Genomic DNA, 21,636 nt, shown 5'->3' on the forward strand with positions numbered 1-21,636 from the left:
CAGTTTATTACTTCTAGAAGAGTCTTTCTTTAGTTCACTTAGGGAGAGGAGTCTCTTTTGTTATGCTACAGAGACTTCTCTACAAGAAAACAGTTTTTTTGTGGCTTTATGGAAATTTGATCACTGTAAAAGTCCCTCCCCTTACAGCTTTCCCCACAACTGTTTTTGAGGGCTCAGTCTTTGGCTAATGGGGTACATTTTTAAGGATGAACTGTTCAGAAGTAAAGGTTCTCTTCATTCATTTCTGAGATCATCTCTGGGAACAGAGATCTTCTTCCCCATGGCAAAAGATCTTCATCACTCTCATCTCTCTCTGTTCAAGCTTCTTATGGGATCACAGCTACTTCAACATCTGCTTGTTCAGCATGGATGCCTTTGCTCATGTCTGTAGTTTGAACACTTCATCCTCCCATGCTTTTCAATGAGTTACAGGGAAACAGAGTCTGATGTATCAATTATATCTTCTCTATAGCTGTACAAGAGGATTTCAGCCCAAGAGTGAGGCCTCTCCTCAATCCCTCCTGTCTGGGACCTGACTTCTACTTTACTGACTTTGGCGTCTTCATGTTGTTTCTGCATGTCTTCACTCTGTCCTTTTCTCTCACTTGAGAGAGGATTTATGATTTGCAGGTCTCATTTGTGCAGTGAAAGAGTTAATATCTCTGCAGAGGGCCATGTGGTCCATGCTGGGTAGTGGCCGAGCTGTTTTGTTGGTGGACAAGGCTAGGATCTTTAAAGGGCTTGGCCAGAAGGGCAGTGCACAGTTGTGGTTTTGGCTTTTGATGCATTAAATTCCATCTGTGGGCCTGATGGCTTCCCCTTCCCCTGCCTGGCAGCCGCTGGGGCCCAGAGGAGGAGGCCTGGCCGGGCCTGGAGCTGCTCCTGGGGCCTGGGGAACCCTGGCTTGGCCCAGGCTGGCAGCAGGGCAGGGTTTAATGTTGGTAACATGTGGCAGGGTTTAATGCTGGTAACATGTGGCAGGGTTTAATGTTGTAAGATGTGGCAGGGTTTAATGCTGGTAATATGTGGCAGGGTTTAATGCTGGTAACATGTGGCAGGGTTTCATGTTGTAAGATGTTAGCAGCCATGGCCCAGCCCAGCCTTGGCTGGGGCTGGCAGTGGGAAAGGATTTAACGTTGTAAGATGTTAGCAGCCATGGCCCAGCCCAGCCTGGGCCCACTTGTGGCCTCCCCTCCCCTGCCCAGCCACCAGGCCAGGAGGGGGAAGAACTTCTTTTTCCAAAGGCTGGAAAGCCAGAGAGCTTTTCCTGGGCTTGTTCATTTTTAACGTGTGTGTTCACAGAGGCGTGTTCAGCTTTCTCAGTGGTTTAACAGGCTGTCAGTTCTCAAAACTAATCACTCATTGGTTTTTGTCAGACACTGAGGAAGCTCTTAGCAGCTCCTCTCAGAAAAACTGTTTTTGTGGGTGGCTTCCTCCCTCTTTACTAAACGTCAGATGTGCAAAACCAGCACAGCTGGGCAGATGTGAACAGCTTTCCTTACACGCCACTCAGAGGGTGACACAGACTCTGACAGGGCTGACAGAGCTCAGAGCTTCAAACTTGAACAGATGATATATGGCCCCACACTTCTATTGCTAGTTTAGATTATTAAAGAAGTCTAATTCAATATAGCACAGATCCAGTAAACCCCTTATTCTTGATGTAATCAACTTTCATGGACTCTGGACAAACAATAGACTACATTTTATAAATCCATTTTCAGAGACAAACAGCATTAGTGCTGCAGATGAACAGGGAATAATTCCCAACAATGTCCCTGCAAATGAGTGATAAAGCCAGGAGCCAATGCCCCATCTTTAATTGATCACTGCCTGCAGTTCTGAACCCTTGACAGTCTCCAGGATGTTCTGCTAATGTTCAGCTAAACGCAGCCCCAGCAAGCTCCATCCCAGGAGCCTCCTGCATCCATGGAATGCAATCGAGAGGCTGTAACATGATTGATTTTCATGGCAACATTCAAAGCCACTTTTCACTGAAGGCAATTTCCCAGAATTGTCATCTTTCCACTATTTCTACGGTAGAGCTTTATATAAATCGGTTGCAAGATTTTGTGGTTGTTGCTTTCCTTCTCGTGGGAGCCATTTTTCACCCTTCACAACCAAAAAAACCACCCAAACCCTTTAAATAAACAAATGACTAAGCCAAGCTGAGTTCCCAACCTTTGCAGCTTTTTCCGGGGAAACCTTTTTTTGCAACGCCTTTTAGCAGGAAAGATTTTACCTTAAAAAAAATCAGGTTTCCTGAATAGCTTAGAAAAGGGTTATGAATAGAAATGGATGCATATCCCTGCATAGCTATCACACCAGATAATCCTGCTTTTTGTTATAATAAGCATGCACTTTCAGGGGTCAGGGGTGGAAGAAATTTGTTTCCACCCTTTTATAAATACAGGCAATGCATCCCACAAATATTGACCTCATGCAAGACACTCTAAAAAGGCAGTTTGCATGTAACAACCTTTCCTGCAGAGCAAAAGTGATGGAGTGAGGTGATGGAGAAGGAATGGCATATTGGCAACTGGAGAGATGAAGAAGGGCAGACTGCAATTTTACATGGTAACTAAGAGGATCTGTAGCCTCTGAAGTGCAATTTAAACTCAAATCCGTTGAGATTAGATGTACTAGGCTCCGAGCATGCCATTAAAGAGCTGAAATTGTGTATGAAAGTCCCTTGTATTATTATTCCTGGCATCAAAATAGAGATTTACAGTGTTTCAGAAACAGTGACTGACAAAACTAGCTAGTTAGAAGCTGCAAATGCATCCTTATTTTTTCTCCAAAACCACCAGGGATTTAACAATCCTAAAGATGAGGATGTAAGTGATTACAGGACTGCACCTTACAGATGTTTAAAAAGCCAGTTTGCTGTTTCAACACTGCCCTTAGGCATGGCTCACTGAAAGGACTTCAGTAGTTTGGGAGCCATTTTTGCAGCCAAGCAGCTGAATATTTGGGATCCACCCTTTAAATGCTGTTAGGATATGATATTCCTTCCCTCAAGGGATGTGACAAGTACTTCAGACAGCAATGATAAGTGTGTTTCTCTTTCTTTCTTCCTGTTTAAGGGTGATATATTCTAAAAACTGACAATTCTGAGAAATGTAATACACACAAAAATGTATTTACAAATGCAAAAGCCAGCACCACTTACAGAGTTCACCCAAATGCTCTCAGCTGCCCAAAGGAACAGCAAAATGAAGATATTAATAAGTTTTGTTTACTTGAATTTTCTAGATGCAATTTTGTTCAAAACATACATCTAAGACAACCTCGTGTCATCTAAAAGCAGAAGAATTTTAGTGCCAAAGCTGGTCCATGACCTTAAATTAGATTGCTTGCCCTTGCAGCCCAATGACAGTGTAAGTCTGTTTGATGGTAGTTTGACTTTACACACACTTAGGAAAAATAAATTAAAAGGAATAAATCTTTGTTGCATGTCTTTGTACACAAAGGCTTTGAAGCTGAACTCCCACATGGTGTGAGGACAACGAGCAGCATTTGATTATCAGGGATTTTAAAGAAGAACAGCTTTTCAGGACTGATTTAAAAAAATGTAAAATAAAAATTTCAACAAGTCGTGGTGCTTTCAGCCTGCCAGGAGACTGATTGTGGGGCAGGATTAGTGAGGTATTATTGAATCGTGCCACTCACAGGCTGCTCCCAGAGACAATAAGAACAAAACCCGTGTAATAGTGCCTCTTCCATGAGTGTCACATGCAGAACCATCTGCACGGGGCATTTCACCCAAACCAAGGAACCAGCTCATATCCTAATCTTTCCAGCACTGATTAACTGATTTGTAATTCCTGGAACTTTCCAAGTGGTCTTGAACAAGAGGTTTCTACTCCCCAGAAAGAGACTGCAATTAGAGAAGGATCTAGAACTGCAATTACAAGAAATCTGAAAGATCCTTCTGTTTAAAAACTCAGCTGTTTCTGTACCCAGTGAAACAATTAGTTCTGCAAGTGAACACAAAGGGGTTTAAACCACTTTTAAATGCAATGTTCTTGCTTTGTTAAAAGGCAACAATAGCATTTTGAAGAAAAAATATCCATCAGAAGAGACTTGCAAAAGTCAAAAAGGTTCATTAAGGTCCTTCCATTCTGTTTAGGCTCTTTAGAAGTATTCAGTCATTATGAAATTAGTGCTTCTGGCTGCCAAAAGACTTGCTGAAGGTTGTGCTGCTGAATCCCAGCCCAGTTGGCACCCAAGCAGTGGATATGAAAACTGCAACAGCAATTTGGGTTATAGGGACATCTGGCAGGGAGCTGCAAGAATGATTAGGGACCTGAGAAGAAAATCAGTCCCAAAGGGAAGCAAGTGGATGTAAATAGAATAGACAGCATGATTATTTTGAAGCATTTTAGAAGCTTATAACTTTTTTTTAACAGAATTAGAGGGAAAATACAATATCCAGATACAAGGAATCAGATTGTGATGGTGATAGTGAGGAGGGAACTTAAGAGAAGGTGGGGCTTTATTTGTTTTTATTAGGAGGGTTTGTGCCCAGAGGGGTTTGAGAGACTCTCAGTGGCACAATTGCTATGTGTGAATTTAGCTAGCTACCTCCAGGTGTAAAGCAGGACCTGACACCACTAACTCAAGTTCATAAAGTGATAATATTAATAAATACTTTGCAGGGAATTTTTCTTTAATAAATGCTCAGAGGCCTTTTTGTTTGTTTCTCCCTAATAACAGCAACACAATTGCAGACCTTCCAGAGAGCTGCACATTCACTGGAAGATCATTGAATCTCCCAGGACAGAGCAGAGTTCCCAGTGACACCAGTAACAGTGTACAGGAATTGTGTGGGTTCCATCTGCAGGGATCTCCTTGTTCCAAAAAGAGTTCCTGAGAGTGCCCTGGCCATCTGCCCAGGTTGTGCAACTGCTCTCCTGTATTTTTATCTCCAGCTGATGGACTTGTCTCAGGCTTGTTTGGATAGTGGAAAGGTTGTGTAGGAATTTTCACACGGAAGAAGGGACAGGAAAGGAGAACATTTTCATTGTGATAACCTCCAGGCACTCTGGTTCTCACAGTGTTTCTAGCACTCAGATGTTCATCCTCTTGGAGATGGGGAGGTATAGGAAAAGGAGGAAGAGTTTGAATTCACCTTGACTTCCCTTTGTCTTCAGCTGCCAAATATGCAGAGAGTCATTATCAGAAAAGAAAAATTTGTTTGCCTCCGCTGAGACTCCAGCAATGATATGACTTCAGGGGCAAAGGCACTGTCATGATGCATCACAACCCTGCAGGCATTAAAGTGTCTCATGCAGCTGCTCAGCCAGAAAAGATACTCAGATTGTTGAAGTCCTTTCAACACGCTGAGCCCAAGGCAATATTTTAGTAAGAAACTGCTTCTTTAAAAATTAAAAGGAGTTATTTTTGCATCATTTGCATCATTTGACTTGGGTCATTTAAAATATGTTCTGTTATAGGTCACCTGTGTTGCCAGAAAAAAATAAACTTGTAACTGATTCTATTCAGATTAATTCCTTTAAAAGACACCCAGCTTTATTGCCCAATTCCTTACAAAGACACTCTCAAAGACCATGGAATGATGAGGGTTGCTTCTATTTTAGCACTGACAGATGATTTGCACCCTGCACGCATTTCCCTAAGTGTATCAACAGTGACCAACAATGACTCCAGACTTTGTCAAGGATTTCAGCCCTGCTGAAATGACACTAAATTAGCAAGAGGAAATTCTGTTCATCTGTTTAGTGTTGCTGTATCAAACTCAGCCTGGCCTTTGTGTGCCAAATGATGACCTAAAAGTGAAGGTACAGGCGAAAGTTTCATCCGTTGCTCATGCTGGAGTGTAAGATCTCAGTGATGTTAAACCTGCTTCATTTTTCCCATTTGACTGTGACAGAGAGAGCCAGTGCTAGTGAAGACATCTGGGAGTGACATGTCACAGGACATCCTGTCCCAAATGGAGAGGCTGGATGGGAAGAGGAAAGAGGCAGAACCTCTTCTGGCGGTGCCAGAGATGCTTCTTGCACCTGTGCTTTTCCAAAGTGAGTTTGTACAAAAAGCATAAAAGAGAGACTGAAATATTGGTTCTTGCCCCTATGTGCCACAAAATGCTGCACAAGGCACAGTTTTATGCCACCATTACAAAAAAAATTATTTTTACTTTCTCTAATCTTACAGAGGTAAATACTGAACCCATAAACTGACACATGCTCAGCCAGTACTGGTGCACCACTTCCTGCTATTTAATCCAAGTGCCTTTACCTTCTCTTTTAGGACTGTATTTCATATCACATGATCCCCTAAAGACTCCCTCCTCTTACATTCCTGTTCCACACACATATTTAGGAATACATGACATTATGGAGAATTTCACCAGGAGCACATGACAACACTAACACTTCCTTCCCTTCAGAAGACCCAGCACCTCTGATACACTCTAGAATCACATTTAATTGTTTATTTCTCATCCAGCACAGGATGGTCAGTGCTCATCCCATAACCTGCTCTACACTTTGTTTGTCATCAAAGGAATTGTTGGGATGGACAAATAAATATTATCACTGAAACCTTCAAAAAGAGGTAAGAGTTGACCATTCCATTCTGCTGATATTGCCAGGAAGTGCCGTGAATGGTGGAAGGCAAAGAGGAATCAGTTACACTGTGCAAGTATAAAACCTAGCAGTGTTTTATGTCAAGAAGAAAGAAAAAAGTAAGAAAACAGACCTTGGAACTACTGCAGAAGGAAACAGAGCACCTGAGACAAGGGGAAATATGTGGCTCTTAATTCAACACAAATATTGGAAAGAAATCTTTCTCTTTTTTGAACAGTGAAATTTTTTCAGAGGTAGCAACAGACTATCTTGAAGATTCTTATCTATTTTAATCAGGTTTCTTTTAGCACCTGCCGAGATCTCTCAGAGCTCAGGATTGGCTTAAACACACATGAAAAGGGCCCTGTGGCACCTATTCCTTGACAACAATCTGTTCTTCTCACCTCATAGAGTGTAATGATGCCATTTGTCTCATTTGGAGGTTTCCACTGAATGTAGATCTTCTCTTCAAAAGGTCCTCCTTGGATAGATTCCAAGGGAACTGGTCCAGGAACTGCAGGGGAAAAAAAAAAACAAACAAAAACCCAAAAAACTGTGTTAAAAGCGTCACCAGCTCCAGCTGCACACACATGAGACACTCAAAAGGCCATCCGACAGGAAGCCGAGTGTTAAAAATAAATAAATAAAATTAAAAATTAAAATCCCTCAAGGCACTACCATTACCAAGCTACTATCGATGTGAAAGGCTTATTTTTCAACTTTTGGTTCAAATAACAACACCCTAATGTAACCACTAAGTGACAAATAAAATCAGAATCCATGAAAATATGACGTTAATTTCAGTATGAGTTTATTCCAGTACAGCAGAGCAGCAGCAGGGAATTTAATTTGTCCTTCTCCACCCACATAACAACAGAACTCTCCACTAAATAGCCAGACTGCACCTTGGCATGGAGATGCCCCAGGGCTGCACACCTTTATCAATAGGAGAGATTAATTTGCTTAGTAAAGTAACAATGCAGGATTTATATTTCATTACAACTATGAGGCCAGCTCAAAAATCCACCCACTCCACAAAATATTAATGTCATGGGAGATAACCAACTAAATGCACTCCCAAGCCTGTCTGATAAAAACCCTGCTCATTTTTCTGAAATATCTGCCATCCTTTTGTGTCTCCCCATGTGATATATGGGGCTGGAAGAGCCATTTTCAGCTAAGAGAAACTGAGGACAGCAACTTCTACAGTCCAGGCAGAGGAATTTAGTCATTGGTCTGAAATAGCTCAGGTGGGATAACAATGCTTTGAAGCTTCCCACCAATTCCTCTAGAAAACTGATTTTTTTATATCCACAGCCGTTCTTTTATATACATAATTAATTTTGCTTCTGAGATCTCTATAAAATGTAATGTCCAGAAAATCACTATTAAGAAAAGCTACACTCTGGAAAGGAGGAAATATACTTTTTTTTGGGATGCCTTCTTTTGTGTGAAGGCACAAGAAAAATCAATAAATACCAGGACTGCGTTTGCCCATAAAATAAAGGAAGCTGCTGGGTGGTTCAGAACACAAAGAATTAAACCTACAGCTCTTGAACAGCTGCTCAGACTGGTGTCTGTCACGCCCAAGAATTTTAGGGACCTTTGTCCCTTCAAGAACATGGCTGTGAAATGGAAATCATTAAAACCTACAAATTGCACACTCCAAACAGATACACTGTCCAGAGAAGCTGCACCAGTCTTGTGAGACAGAGGGTTATGCTGTTATTTACAATGAAAGATGAGTATTCCCTCAAAACCCAACCAACCAACCCCACCACAACTCACCATCCTCCTCAGTCTGCACCACCAGCTCCTCGCTTTCCATTTTGCCCTCGGGGTTGGAAAGAGCCAACCTCAGCCTGATGGTCATGAAGGGCCGGAGCCCGCGCAGGGTGTAGTGGGAAGAAGTTTGGATGAGCTCCTCTGCCTCGAATTTCTGCTGGTTGAAGACGTACTGGTAGTGCACGGTGAGGTTGTAGCTGTGGCAGCGCGTGACGGCGTAGCCGAAGGGCTCCCACTGCAGCGTCAGCTGCCGCGAGCGGATGTCAACCACCTCCACGTTCTGCGGCCCGTGCACGGGGTCTGAAACACAAACACAATTTGATATTTGCTGGGGACCAGGAGGACAAACACCAACACAATTTGGTATTTGCTGGGGACCAGGAGGACAAACACCAACACAATTTGATATTGAAACAAGGCAGCCATCCGTGAACGCGCTTCCTTCTGGGTGTGGAGTGTCTCAACGCTGCGCAGTTCTGGGGTCTGTACAATGTATAAAGGGATAGGGAAATGCACACCGGGTCCACAACTGCACTCTGGCTCCTGAGCGTGGACACACTGTTGGAGATCTGGGAAAATTACAGCCAGGGAAATCATTCCCAGGCTGGGGTTTCTCCTGGTTCTCTCACAGATTCGTTCCCAAGCTCATAACGTGTTCAGCTCTGGTAGGGAGTCTTTCCCAGGTCGATAGTTTTGTCAAAATAGAATGGAATTAATAACAGAGATTTGCACCTGGTGCTGACTGTGGGACCTGCTCTGAAGTATGGTCCCAGAGGCATTTATCCAACTATCCAATGAGCTACTGTCTTGTCTAAGTTCATCTGAAAACCCTATAAAAGAGGAATCATGTTCTCAATAAAAGGTCTTCCTTTCCCCAAGGAAGTCCGTGTTGCTTTAGCTCAGTAGTGACACCTGAGTTTGGCTTGGAAATTTCCTGTCACAAGGCCCTGAACAGTGGTCATGCTCCTGATTCCTGTGAAACCTCACTGAATCCAACAGAGGCAACAGGATTCCATCAGGTAAGGGGTGGGGAAAGTGGGCTTTCCTCATTCTTACAAAGAAAAAAATTAAAAAATTATACTAGCTGATGGTCTACTTGTCTGTGCTTAATGACCTTGGTGAATCCAGTCCTAAGAGATGCAAACACACAGGAAATGGTCCCTGGGGAAGGAATGAATTCAAGTCTCTCAGCTTTGAACTCAGCTCCACGGCCCCTACACCCTCCTGCCACCCCCAAACGCATTCTGCTCACACTGAAGCCCCAGAGTGAAAGAATCAAGTCTAAAGGATCAGCTGCTGCATGTCCAACATCCCAGTGTCCCCTCATGTGTTAAACTGCTGCATGTTCTGGCAGTTGGGTGTGCAGGCACATCCTGCCACTCCTGAGTAAGTTTTCTGAGTCATCTCAACCTGGTGCCAATAAAACTTTAATTTCAGATCATCTCCACGCCTTGGTCCCATCAAAGTTTCTTTGCTCTTTATTATTCTTTCTACAGTATCTGGCTGAGATACACTTTGAATATTCATGTGGAGGAATCATTTTCACCTGCTGTTCCTTAATTTATTTTTAACAGCCTAACTCAAATGCTCTGACTACACTCTGCCCTTTATATAAAATATAAATGCATGTGCCACTAGACATGTAGATATAAAGAATGAAGGATGACTGAGTAAAATCAGTGTTTGAGATAAGTCAGACCATAAAAATTCTACTGATGTCAGAGTTTGTTTATCTGACATTTTTTCAAGTTGTATTTGCTCTTTTGCTCAATATATATTTGAACAAGGTAATCAGAAAATACATAATTTCATGTAAAGTTTCTTAATTTCTAGCACAATTCAGGGTTCTTCCCACTTCTCATAGTCTCTCACCACTTCAGCCTATGAAAAAAATGTTTTCATGGGAACAAAAAAGTTGGAAGGACTCCTGAATACCAGTCACACTTCTTTGAGAGATAATTAAAGTGGGAAAAAATCCTTCTAGTAATTCTTTAAAGTAGAGCACGCACCAGCCACCCTGCCTCCAATCTACTCATGCATAAGCAGAAAATACATTTTAACAACCTGAATATTCTGTATTACTGCTAAAAATCCCCTAAGGACTGGCAATGGGAAAGTATTCTGCATCTTTTTATAGATATACACATGTGTAGACACTTTGGAAATGGGATGGATATGAAAAGACCAGGGGTCTAAAGCTAGCTAATGGTTTAGGTTTTCCTATAAATCGTGTCATTCCCTCAACATGCAGAAAACAACTCTTAAAAGTGAGTCTTTAACTCTGTGTGTCAAACAAACAAACAAAGAGATTAATTTAGAAATCAGGTAATTTTTATGCATTAATATACACATATATACTTAGCATGAGATGCTAAGCATTAGTTTTCCATAAATCTCTGAAATTTATGTTTCTGCAGATGAATTGTACAGATAAATTAGGTAAACAAAAGAATGGTTCTCTGAAAATATTCAGCTTCTGAAAGAGTAAAGGTAACCCCAAGCCTCATTCCAAGATGCATCCAAAGGAAAAAAAAAGAAAAAGTAAATGTAGATATTTGCCCTACTGAATTCTGGATAACACCAAGCACTCAACTGCAGAGCCCAACTCAGAACGTGGCTGAGACAAGGCAAAAACATTTCATAGAAATGCAGTAAGACAGCTGAAAATGGCAATTCACCACCATGCTAATGTTATACTGCCTTTATTTTATTTTTTAATTACAATTATTGGCTTTAAAACAGTCATGTTATGGTGTGAATCAGCAACCAGAGGGTGTCTGCTTAATGGATGTCAGATGTGCTGACTGTACCCGTGAGTAACAACCTGATCATCACCTCACCAAGTCATCTGCCCAAAGCTGGGTTAGGGAAGATTTCCTGCAGTTTTTAGTTTCCTTTCTCATCCTGCCCACATTTGCACTTTCCTTTCCTACCCATAACTCCAAGTGCTAGAAGCTTCTCACAACCAGCTTCCAATTCTGCTCAAAGCTTTGCAGTCAGTGCTGTTGGCTCCACCACACACAGAGTCTGAAACAGTCTCTGCACCCAGTGAGCAGCCTGGGAACCACAGGTGAGTTTGGGTACAAAGCAAGAAGGTAAAACCCATAGGGCACAACCCCACTACACCACATTTTAACAAACAACCACCTGTTCTCAGGCTGACAGTCCTAAACCAAGCCTCAAATACCCATGTCCTGAGGTGTCCCTGGCTGCAAGTGTAGAGATTGACATCTGCTGGCCATCTAGATTTTTAAGCAGAGAGAGAATAAGTAAGCAAAAACTACTTAAATTTTATGTTCAGAGAGGAAGAAACCAAACTGGAATTAAATTAACAAATAGAAGCTGGCCTCAGAAAGCTTTATATTCTCTCTAGTTTTCTTCCCTTGGTTTCAATCTTCTTTTTTTGAATACTGAGACTATATAATTTTGAAAATGTTTTCTAGTTGCCACACTGATTTCCTCCACAGCAGAAGCCATTGAAACCTCCTTTTCCAGGATGAGATTTCGTATGGTTGTTTTTAAAGGGCACTGGTCCTACTGTCCTCTCTGTATAATTCCTTCTGCCTGTTAGCTCTGGGAGTATTCAGTCTCAGAAGATTTGTAGCACCAATCCTAGGACCTGTCTAACATCACCTTTTTCATAATGTTTTCTTCCAAAAGATAAGGTAAATTTATAATTCATGTACAGTTCTCTGGTAGTGCTGCTATTTGAAACTGGACAAACTTCTCCATTTCTGTATTCTTGGATAACTTCTAAATAATGCAAGAAAATATCTGAAAAGTAGTAACTTTGCACTTGGTTAGTGGAATAAAAGCTGCTAATATGTATCTCAGCTTCAACTATAAAAAGATACTTAACAAAGCAAGATAGAACTAATTTGAATACTTAAGAAATCAGATACTGGTGTAAACTGTGTACCCTTAAGTAAAATTTTCTGCGTCCTGAGACCTTGGGGGAAAAAAAAAAACAAAAAACAAAGCAAATTCTTAAGAAGCTTAAACAATGAAACAGCTTCCTCAGATCTACTGAAACGAGTCTTGAACCCACGCAAGGAAAATTGCAGTCTCTGGGATTTCACTGTGCAAATGCTGGATTCTTATTTCAGCCTGGTTGAACCATTAATTACATTTTGAACGTTCACATCAAAGTCAAGGACTGAATAGTGGTTTTTAATACCTCATCACCCACTGATGCTTTGCTACCTTTCATTACTCTGGTGGGCTGCAGCAAACACTCAGCAGGCAGGAACCTTTCTGGAATCCTTGGGATGTGCAAGTCTGGAGCTCAAGTCCTATGAGGAGTGGCTGGGGGAGCTGGGAAGGGGCTCAGCCTGGAGAAAAGGAGGCTCAGGGGGGACCTTGTGGCTCTGCACAACTCCCTGACAGGAGGGGACAGCCGGGGGATCAGGCTCTGGGAACAGGGACAGGAGAGGGAACAGCCTCACTTGTGCCAGAGGATGTTCAGATTGGATATGAGGAAAAATTCTTCACAGGAGGATGATCAGGTGTTGGAACAGGCTGCCCAGGGAACTTCTGGAGTCACAATCCTTGGAGGGATTTAAAACACATGTAGGTGTAGAGCACTTGGGGATGTGGTTTAATAGGGGGCTTGGCAGTGCTGGGTCAACACTTGGACTTGATCTTTAAGGGCTTTCCAACCTAAATAATTTGATGATTCTAAGTGGCCTGAATGAAACAAACTCTCCAGGGGTCCTTCAGTGGAATCAGTGTTCTCAGTCCAGGTAAAAAGACATTGTTGAGCAAACAATGTCCAGAGACTGCTTTTTCTGCCATCAGAATTGCACAGAAAAGCTGACTTTTAAGGCCAGTTTTGCTCATTCCTTCTTGAGTGTCACGGAGCTCATTTTGTTCTCTGCCATCCTCTTGCTCAAGGTGAGGTGCAGAAAAGAAAAGGTTGGTTTAGATTATCAATAACAATTGTCACAGCTCTGTAACCCTCCATCAGGGGAAGAACAGAGAGGAATGGAAGCCGTGGGGAGACACTGGGGTTTGAACACAGAGCTCAAGTGGAGGAGTGAAGTTAAACACACACAATCAGCTGCTGCCCCCGGGTTAAGTACCTGCTGCAGGAGCCTAATTGCAAGAAATTGCTGCTGTCAGTAAAGACATGACAGCCAGTGGAGATGTCCCTCCTCATCTGGGGCCCTGTGCCCGTGTCCCCTGACCCTGTGGAGCGCAGGAGGCAGAGTTTATTAGCAGTGCACTGATTAAATTCTGTTTCCCAGCAGCAGGTTACAGAGACTGAGAATGCACAAAGGGAAGAAAAAGGAGCGTGGCATGAGCAGCAGCCTTTGTGTGAATCCTGAACTGATCTTTCAGAAAGAGAGAGAAAACAGGTGTAATTATGAATTCTGTCTTCCCCTCTGCACACCCACACTGAGGTCATCAGTCAGTCACTCCAACCAGCACAGGCCATCCAGAATCTGGGCATCCCAAAAAAGCCCCAAGCCCTTCCTCTAGGCAGACTGGGAGGAGATCAGGAGAAAGTTGGGTGCACCAAAACCTGTGTTCCCCCAGCTACCAGCACGGTACAGCCTCTCTCTGTAAAAATTCTCTCTCAGGAAAAATTTAAATCAGTTTTTATTTACAAAATATAAATTTGGCAGCATCACAGAGTGGTGGAGAAATGCACAGAGTATTTCACTCCCACAATAAATTGAAACAGTGGCCATTTTTCAACCAACAGCAACAAAATTTATAATCCCAGAATCTCTGAAAGGCTTGGGTTGGCAGGGACCTTGAGGATAATCTCATTCCAACCCCCCTGCCATGAGCAGGGGAACCTTCCTCTGGAGCATGGTGCTGCCAGCCCCAACCAACCTGGCCTGGAACCAGCAGTTTAGAGGTTTCTTTTCTGTTTTTCAAAGATAGTGTTCTTGGCCTGTGGATGGAAAGCCAACAGAAATATGTCCAACAATGATTTTATTCAGGGTGTTAGATAAAAGTTGAAGTCTTCTCTCTCTCCCTTTTATTCCCTATTCCTCATCTTCCTCCCCTAATTTCCACAGGATGTAACAAGTCTAGGAAACAAACAGCAAAAATAATCCAGAGGTTTTCCTTAAATGCAAAATTCACGGGTGTGTGGTGGTTCAGGGTAAACCCAGCCCCTCCACAGTGTGTGCTGCTCATCTCCTCAAAGAAATCCTGCCAGAGGAATTGTCCCACCACACCTTCCACAGCCCTGTCCCGGCCACAGACATCTCTGAGTGATGGACAACTCTGTCCATCCCTGAAGTGCCACGTGTCCTTCTGTGACAGCTCCTCTGCTGAGCCTCACAGCCCTCACAGCTGCTGCCCATCACACTGCAATGCCTCCGAGCCAAAATGTGGCATAAATACCTTTTCAGACACGACAGATGAAAACATTGATTAAAGAGTTCACCAGTCTTGCAGCGATGTTAAAGTGTTTTTGCTTTGCCCTTCTCTGAGGAAAAGAACATCTCCCTAATATTTGGATCTAATTTTTGCTTTCTTTTCCACCATTTCAGGTATCATCACTGGTCCAAAGGCAGTGCAGACAGAGCTGAAAGTAAGCAATTATACAGAAAGGGCTGTTCTGAAAGACTTGCAACAGAGAAAAGAGAAGAAAGGAGTGAGACTGACACAATAAAATCACCAGAGAACAAACAACCTGTTTGTGAGGCCTTCAATCACTACAGCCCAAACCGTGCACAAAGAAATAGGTGTCATTACAGCTGATAAACTAAACCAGGCTATTTTAGGGCATTCTCTGAGCAATAAAGAAGGAGGAATGCTGCCACACTATTATAAAGGAAATAGGAAATAAGCTACATAATGGAGTGTGTGGTTAGGTAAGCCTAACCGAGCTCTCTCCACAACTAACACAATCATTTCAATTCAGTAAACTGCAAATCTTCTTCATTTTTTAAATTGATCTGGTTTTGTTTTGGTTGCAAATTTTACTTAGAATTCTGCACTGAAAGGCACTCAAGATTTAAAAATACATATAAAAAAGGAAAATATTTGATACATTACAAATCCCATAGAACATCATCTAATCTCAGACTTCTACTTTGTTAAACAGAACCAAACAAAACAAGTTTAAAACAACCCCAATGCCCTTAAAAAGATCCCAGATGTATCTGGACCCCTTCATCTATTACAAAATGTGCCTGTCACACTCTCAGACCAAATCCAGGTGCTGGCCAAGGGCACAGGGAAAGCAGAGGCTGTGGAGAGCAGCACCTGATCTGCCAGCACAGCCTTCCCAACCTGCCCCAGAGCTGAGCTGCCAAAGCTCCACTTGTAAACAACTTCAAGATAATTAAGCACTGCTTTTTAAAAAAGGTTTATTAGCATCTATTTAAAGGAAATTTTTTTCATTATATTATGAAATGGCAAAATGAGAGCTTGCTTTCTTTTATACCCCAAACCTGTTGTGCCCTAACATACTTAAAAAATAACATTTAAAAGAACAATAAAGGGTAATTACTGATTTTATTAAAAACATCTATCATGGATACACATAGCAGTGGCATTCCATGGCTGGGAACAAAATGTACATTACGGAGCATTTTGATGATTAAATATAATAGCATAATTAAATATGCTAATGAAAGTGAGATTAGAAAGCAGGTAAACCACTTGGTTTTTGCAAAACAGAAGTAAAAAATCTGATTTTACAAATTTATTTCATTATGCATCAATAAAATATTTATTTTAACTGTTTGTTTTACTATCACATATATGCATTTATTTTTATTATCTCTTCCTCTGTGTGCTTTGCTGCTATCCTCAAATGGACAAGTGGAGCAGACTCAGAATAACACAGAAGCTAGATCCTGACAAAACATAAATTATCTCTATAAAAATAAATAAGGTAATCAAAATAAAAGAGTAAAAGAGAGGCTTCCTCTACACAAGCATGAGGCTGTTCAATTATTCTGAGCAGCAGAAAAAGCATTCTTCTTGAAGACATGTTTTCTCTCATTTGTAACTGTGGGTTCTTTTAATGTCTGTGCAACCTGCAGGAGAAATTATCCACGTTCTTTCAGAATCATGTTCTTCAACAAGAAACATTTTAAAAAATTAAAATATTCCCAGTTCTACTTGTTGGATCTGGCAGAAGGGGCTTCTAAAATTGATGACACAGCGGCTTTGAGAGCACTACTGAAGAGCCAAATTGTCCTGAACCTCTTGAGGTGTCAAAAGCACATCAAGGGAGGTGATCCTGCCCTGGAGGCAGCTCTGGGTGCTGTGCCCAGCCCGGGACCCTCAGCACAGCAGGGACAGGAGCTCCTGGAGCTGAGCAAGGGCTGGAGCATCAGGAAAGGCTGAGGGAGCTGGGGAGGCTCAGCCTGGAGAGGAGCCCCAGCTGAGAGGAGCCTCAGCCCTGGGTGTCCATGGGTGTCTCTGTCTATCCCTCTCTGTCTGTCCCTGTCTGTCTGTCTGTCCCTGTGTGTCCCTGTGTGCAGGAGGCTCAGAGCAGCCCCAGGCTCTGCTCCAGGCCCAGCCATGGCCCCAGAGCCCCAGGCAGGGGCTGAGCTCAGCAATTCCCCCTGCACAGGAGCAGAACTTCTGCTCTGGGCAGAGCCCAGAGAGGGGCTGGAGTCTCCTCCCTGGGGATATTCCAGAGCCACCTGGACACAGCCCTGTGCTCTGTGCTCTGTGATGGCCCTGCCTGAGCAGGGAGGTGCCACCAGTGACCCTCCATGGTCCCTTCCAGCCTGACCCATCCTGGGATTTCTTAAAGAAAGCATATATAAAGTTCAGATGAATAAATCATAATAGATTTTTAAAAATCACTGGAAAGCACTGCAGAGAAGAAGAAAACAAAGGATGGAAAATTCCTCCATACATCACAGACCAGGTAGGAGAACACTTGACAGAGGGATCTTGTCTAACACCAGCCTCCATTCTCACCATGTCTAATGGAAGCACTAGCCCTTGGCTTTCATTATACTCCCCAAAAGAACACAAAAATAAAAAGACAGTGCCAAACTTTCAATACTCAACTAAGATTTAGGATGTCACCCAAAGGAGACAGAAAGCTGATCTTGCCTGGTGATACTGAGTGAGTGGATCTGCCTCATTCATTGTTTCTGTTCCCAAACAGGGCACACTCTCTGTACTAAAGAGAACAAGACCACCTAATGGAAACCTCACAGCCTGGGGAAGTGCGAGGCACCAGTGTGCTCATTAAAATAAATTCTCCTGTGAGAGCAGTTTATTGATTTGTGTATTTGACTCTCTTTGGGATTATTGTTCAATTACTTTTATCCTCCGAGATGAAAGCAGCTGAATGTAACATCAAAAGCAGATAAAAAGTCGCATGTTTCAAATTTTCTTTCGAATCTCCATAACATCCATTAAAGATAAGATTTGCAAGAGAGCCCTCTGAGGGCAACAGCAGAGGGTAACTCCATCAGACATAAAACTCTCATCTGTATTTTCCCTAATTATTCTGTCTGAAACATATTCCCTGTAAAACACGTTTTTTAATCTTGAGAAGTGACAGTCTGCAGAAACTGTCTCCTCTTTATCAAGTGAGCTGCTTGCTAATTTTTGATATGATTAGTGATTTATCACCACTTAAAACTGCAAACACACAATTTCCACCTCTAACTTGTAGCACTGTTGAGGTTAAAACATGGTGGTGGTGAAGAGACTGTGAAAGTCTCATTTTGCTGGTTTCCATTCATTCCTCACTACAGGTTTTTCATGCTCTGCTTGCAAGAAAAAAAGAGAAAAAAAAACCCTAAACTAAAGGTATTTTTGATTGTCAACCATGTGTTTTTACTTTGGGACATGGACTCACATCATTTTTGGTTTGCTGCACCTGGAATCAGGCTCTTGCTCCCTTTTTGAGACGCAGGTGTAGCCAGCAGGTGCCTGGTGCTCCTCTCATTCACAAGGTGAGCTTTGCTGTGCAGTCACCAGGCAAAACTGGCCTCAGTTCCTCAAAAATGAAAATGCACACTACTGCAGGGTAATTTTATAATGTACAGTGCACTGGGATAATCATTCCTATGTCCTGTGTGGCAGGGACATTCAGACCACAGCTCAGCTTGCAAACAGTGCCCTCAGTGAGCACAGCCCTCAGCCTAAAAACTCATCAGAGGTGACCTCAGTCACAGCCACAGCCCCACTACCAGCATGAACACGAGCTTTGTTAAAGCTCAACATGAAATAAAACAATGAATTTAAATAAATAATTGCACTCCCGGTTTGCACTTTTGACCAGTTGCTGTTCACTCAGCTCTAAGAAGAACAATCCTGACACGAACAGGTCACGGGGGCAATCCAGCTGCTCTCTGCACTCTTCCCTGGGAGCAAGGCTGTGCTTTGAACTCCCAGGGGCATCAGGGTTAGCTAGACGTGGGACCAAAAAGCCACCAGGCAGCGATGGAGCACAGCAGTTCCAGCCCTGGATCTTTACTGCATTTGAGCCATTCACCTGCTCTGCAACTACTTTTGTCTTTTGTCACAGAGTGTTGTAAAAATCTTTGCAAAGCTGTTTCCCACCAGCCTGTAAAGCCCATTGGTTTTCTTTCAGTGATGCAATTACAAGGGGAAGACAGTCTTGAAGATTAGTGAACTTTGAAATATTGTTTCTAGGGGTAATAGATTTTACCCAAAGGAATATTAGTGCTCCACCTCAACATTACAAAAAAATCACTTTAAAACTTACAGCAACACATTTCAAGTCCATTACCATGCATTTTCAAATGTCATGCCTTGAATGTGACAGTCAAATTCCTGAATCAATCAGCCAAATGGAATTATTTCACTCAGAAATTATGTGAAGAGAAAGTAGCAAAAAGTAGTAAAAACATAGAATAACTTCATGCTGTACCCTAAGCAACTAAACAGGCTTCTTGGTGAAATAAGGAACTACACACAATGTGTCTGCTTTACAGGATGATGAACTGCAGAACACACTGGGGAATTTTGTTCTGTAGTAGAACAAGGTTTGGGGTTTTAATTTACAATCTGTCCCACAAATATGCCTGGGATATCTGCAGGGAACCCACCACACACAAGGGGCAAATCCAGCATGTGCCAACTGCAGTGTGCCTGCAGGCTTAGCCTGCATCTCCATTTGAGCTGTTGTGTTCTTCCTCAGCTAAATTTTCCAGTATCTTCATGAATCCATATGGAAAACAGGCCAAGCCCAGCTCCTGGAAATCCTGCTCTGGAGCATCCTTGTAAGGCAGTCTGAGCCTCCTTGTACACCAGTTTAACTCCCATCAATGGCACTGCATATTCTGCCCTCAGCACTGAAGAAAATTAGAGCTTTGGAGCCCTTTCTGTCCTGGCTGACATCCCATTATCCCAACAAGGCACATTTAACACAGTCACAAGATGTGTGGCACTGGTGGCTTTCAGACCCAAAAGTGAATGGATTCAGAAATCACACTGCCCTTATCTCTGCTCTGTTCATGTCCATGCCTTACGTGTGCTTTACCCTCCAGCACTTCCAGACAGGAAGGAATTTTTCCCTGGAGCCACAGAGTAGTGGTGGGACTTTCTGTGTGGAAGACAGACAGTGTATAAGATCAATCAGGATCAAGAATCGTAAATTTAATTTCTTCTCCCAATGCTCTCACAATTTCAGCTGGGTGAGAGGTAATTAATCCACAACAGCCAGTGCTGGTGAAGCACCTTGTCCAAAAGCAAACATGATATAACCCAGTGATCAGATCTTGGGGGAAAATGGCTGATGGATGGGGAAAGAACTGTCTACCTTTATTTTCTTACTTCCATTGGAAAATGAAGGCCAAATAACAACCAATAAAATATAAAAAAAGACACTCTTGTATTTCCAAATGCCAGCTAAAAAATAATCTTCTGATTTAAGTGTAGCTAAAAAAAATAAAAAAATCTCTTTAGTTTTCAAAGTCAACCTAAGTAGTTTTGTGAAAAGAGGATTTTATGTAATAATGGGTAGCAATATGAGGCAATGAGACTTGATAGTGTCAGAGAGAGTTTTTGGTTGCATGAATTGACATGCAAATGTTAAAAAAAATAAAAGTGAGAAAACCCCTTGAAGTAAGTTACAATTCACAGCAGGTGCATCAGGCACAGCTCAGACACTCTGAGAGAACTAAGTTCTGATCAACTTTTTTCTGGCTTCTTGTTCTACATTAGAACCCTCCATTTTTTAAGTTTGCAGTGATTTGTGATGTTGCAGGGGGAAAGCCAGAGGCTCCCATCCCCAAATACACCAGAAAGGAAATCATGAGGCCCAAGATGCTCATTTTAAATGAGAACACAAGTTTATACACTTGGCTCAGAAAATGACCTTAGTCATTACACTGACCCAGAAGAGACTTATGCTAAATAACCATGCTGAGCATCAACTATTTGGGAATTAAAACAGAAAGAGTGGTTCTTTCTCACACTGGGACTATGATTGGAATGTCAGAATGTGATTTTCACACTTTGTACTCATGACTGTGCTACCTGGGCATGATAAAAACGATCCCAGGAATGTGTGTTTAATAGGAAGCCAACTGGTCACATTAGAGTTAATTAAGGAGTTAAAAATCCTGAGAACAGTTCTAAGTTACAGATTACCCACAGAGCACAAATCTCTTTATACACTCCCATAGCAACTCCTGCACAAGTTAATGTTATTATACAGGGAGCAGCATAGGAGATTTCTGTACCAACTCAGAGCAGTTTAACTTCAATTTTTGTCAAAGGTATTACTGCAACAAGACTTGCAGTTGGCTGGGATAAATTCATCAGAGTCAGCTTGAATAAGCCATGCCCTCACAGGCTGCCTCATCAGAGGAATGTGACCAACCTCCAGAGAGCAAAGCAACAGCCCTGGCACCATGCAGGGTCTCCCATCTCACTGAAATACTTCAAATCATTGATGCTGGGGGCTATAGATTAATAAATAACAATACTGGGAGCACCCTAGTGCTGACCCTGCAAACAAAGGGGGCTCTGTGTCAGATATAGTACAAGAAATGTAGAATCTTAGAATCACTGAACCATTAAGGCTGAAAAAGCCCTCTAAGATCATCGAGCCCAAGTGTGGACCCAGCACTGACAAGCCCACCACTGAAACATGTTCCCAGGTGCCACACCTAAGCTCAGGTTCATGCAGAATTCCAAGCTTTAGATGGCCTGACATCCTTGCAGTTTCATCTCAGAATGTGTGAAATTCCCTTTTTACAAGCCCATGAATAAATATATCAATTAACATTATTGTTTAATCCATTTATATCTAAAGCAATGTGGCATGAAAATGTAGCACTGGAACCAC

At 42.3% G+C, this 21,636-nt stretch overlaps 1 protein-coding gene across 13 annotated transcripts in view; it reads right to left on the reverse strand.

Moving 5' to 3' along the window:
• The window catches only part of PTPRT (protein tyrosine phosphatase receptor type T), a 432,144-nt gene that overhangs the window by 140,682 nt on the left and 269,826 nt on the right, over positions 1 to 21,636 (reverse strand). For all 13 annotated transcript variants that reach the window (XM_088175102.1, XM_088175100.1, XM_088175101.1 and 10 more), the window contains exons 8-9: positions 8,379 to 8,675; positions 6,995 to 7,104 (exon numbers count right to left, since the gene is read on the reverse strand). In XM_088175102.1, the coding sequence (XP_088031228.1) occupies positions 6,995 to 7,104; positions 8,379 to 8,675 (407 nt within the window). The remainder of the gene's footprint in view (positions 1 to 6,994; positions 7,105 to 8,378; positions 8,676 to 21,636) is intronic.

This window comes from Sturnus vulgaris, chromosome 17 (assembly GCF_052056855.1).
Source record: "Sturnus vulgaris isolate bStuVul1 chromosome 17, bStuVul1.hap1, whole genome shotgun sequence".
Taxonomy (NCBI): Eukaryota; Metazoa; Chordata; class Aves; order Passeriformes; family Sturnidae; genus Sturnus; species Sturnus vulgaris.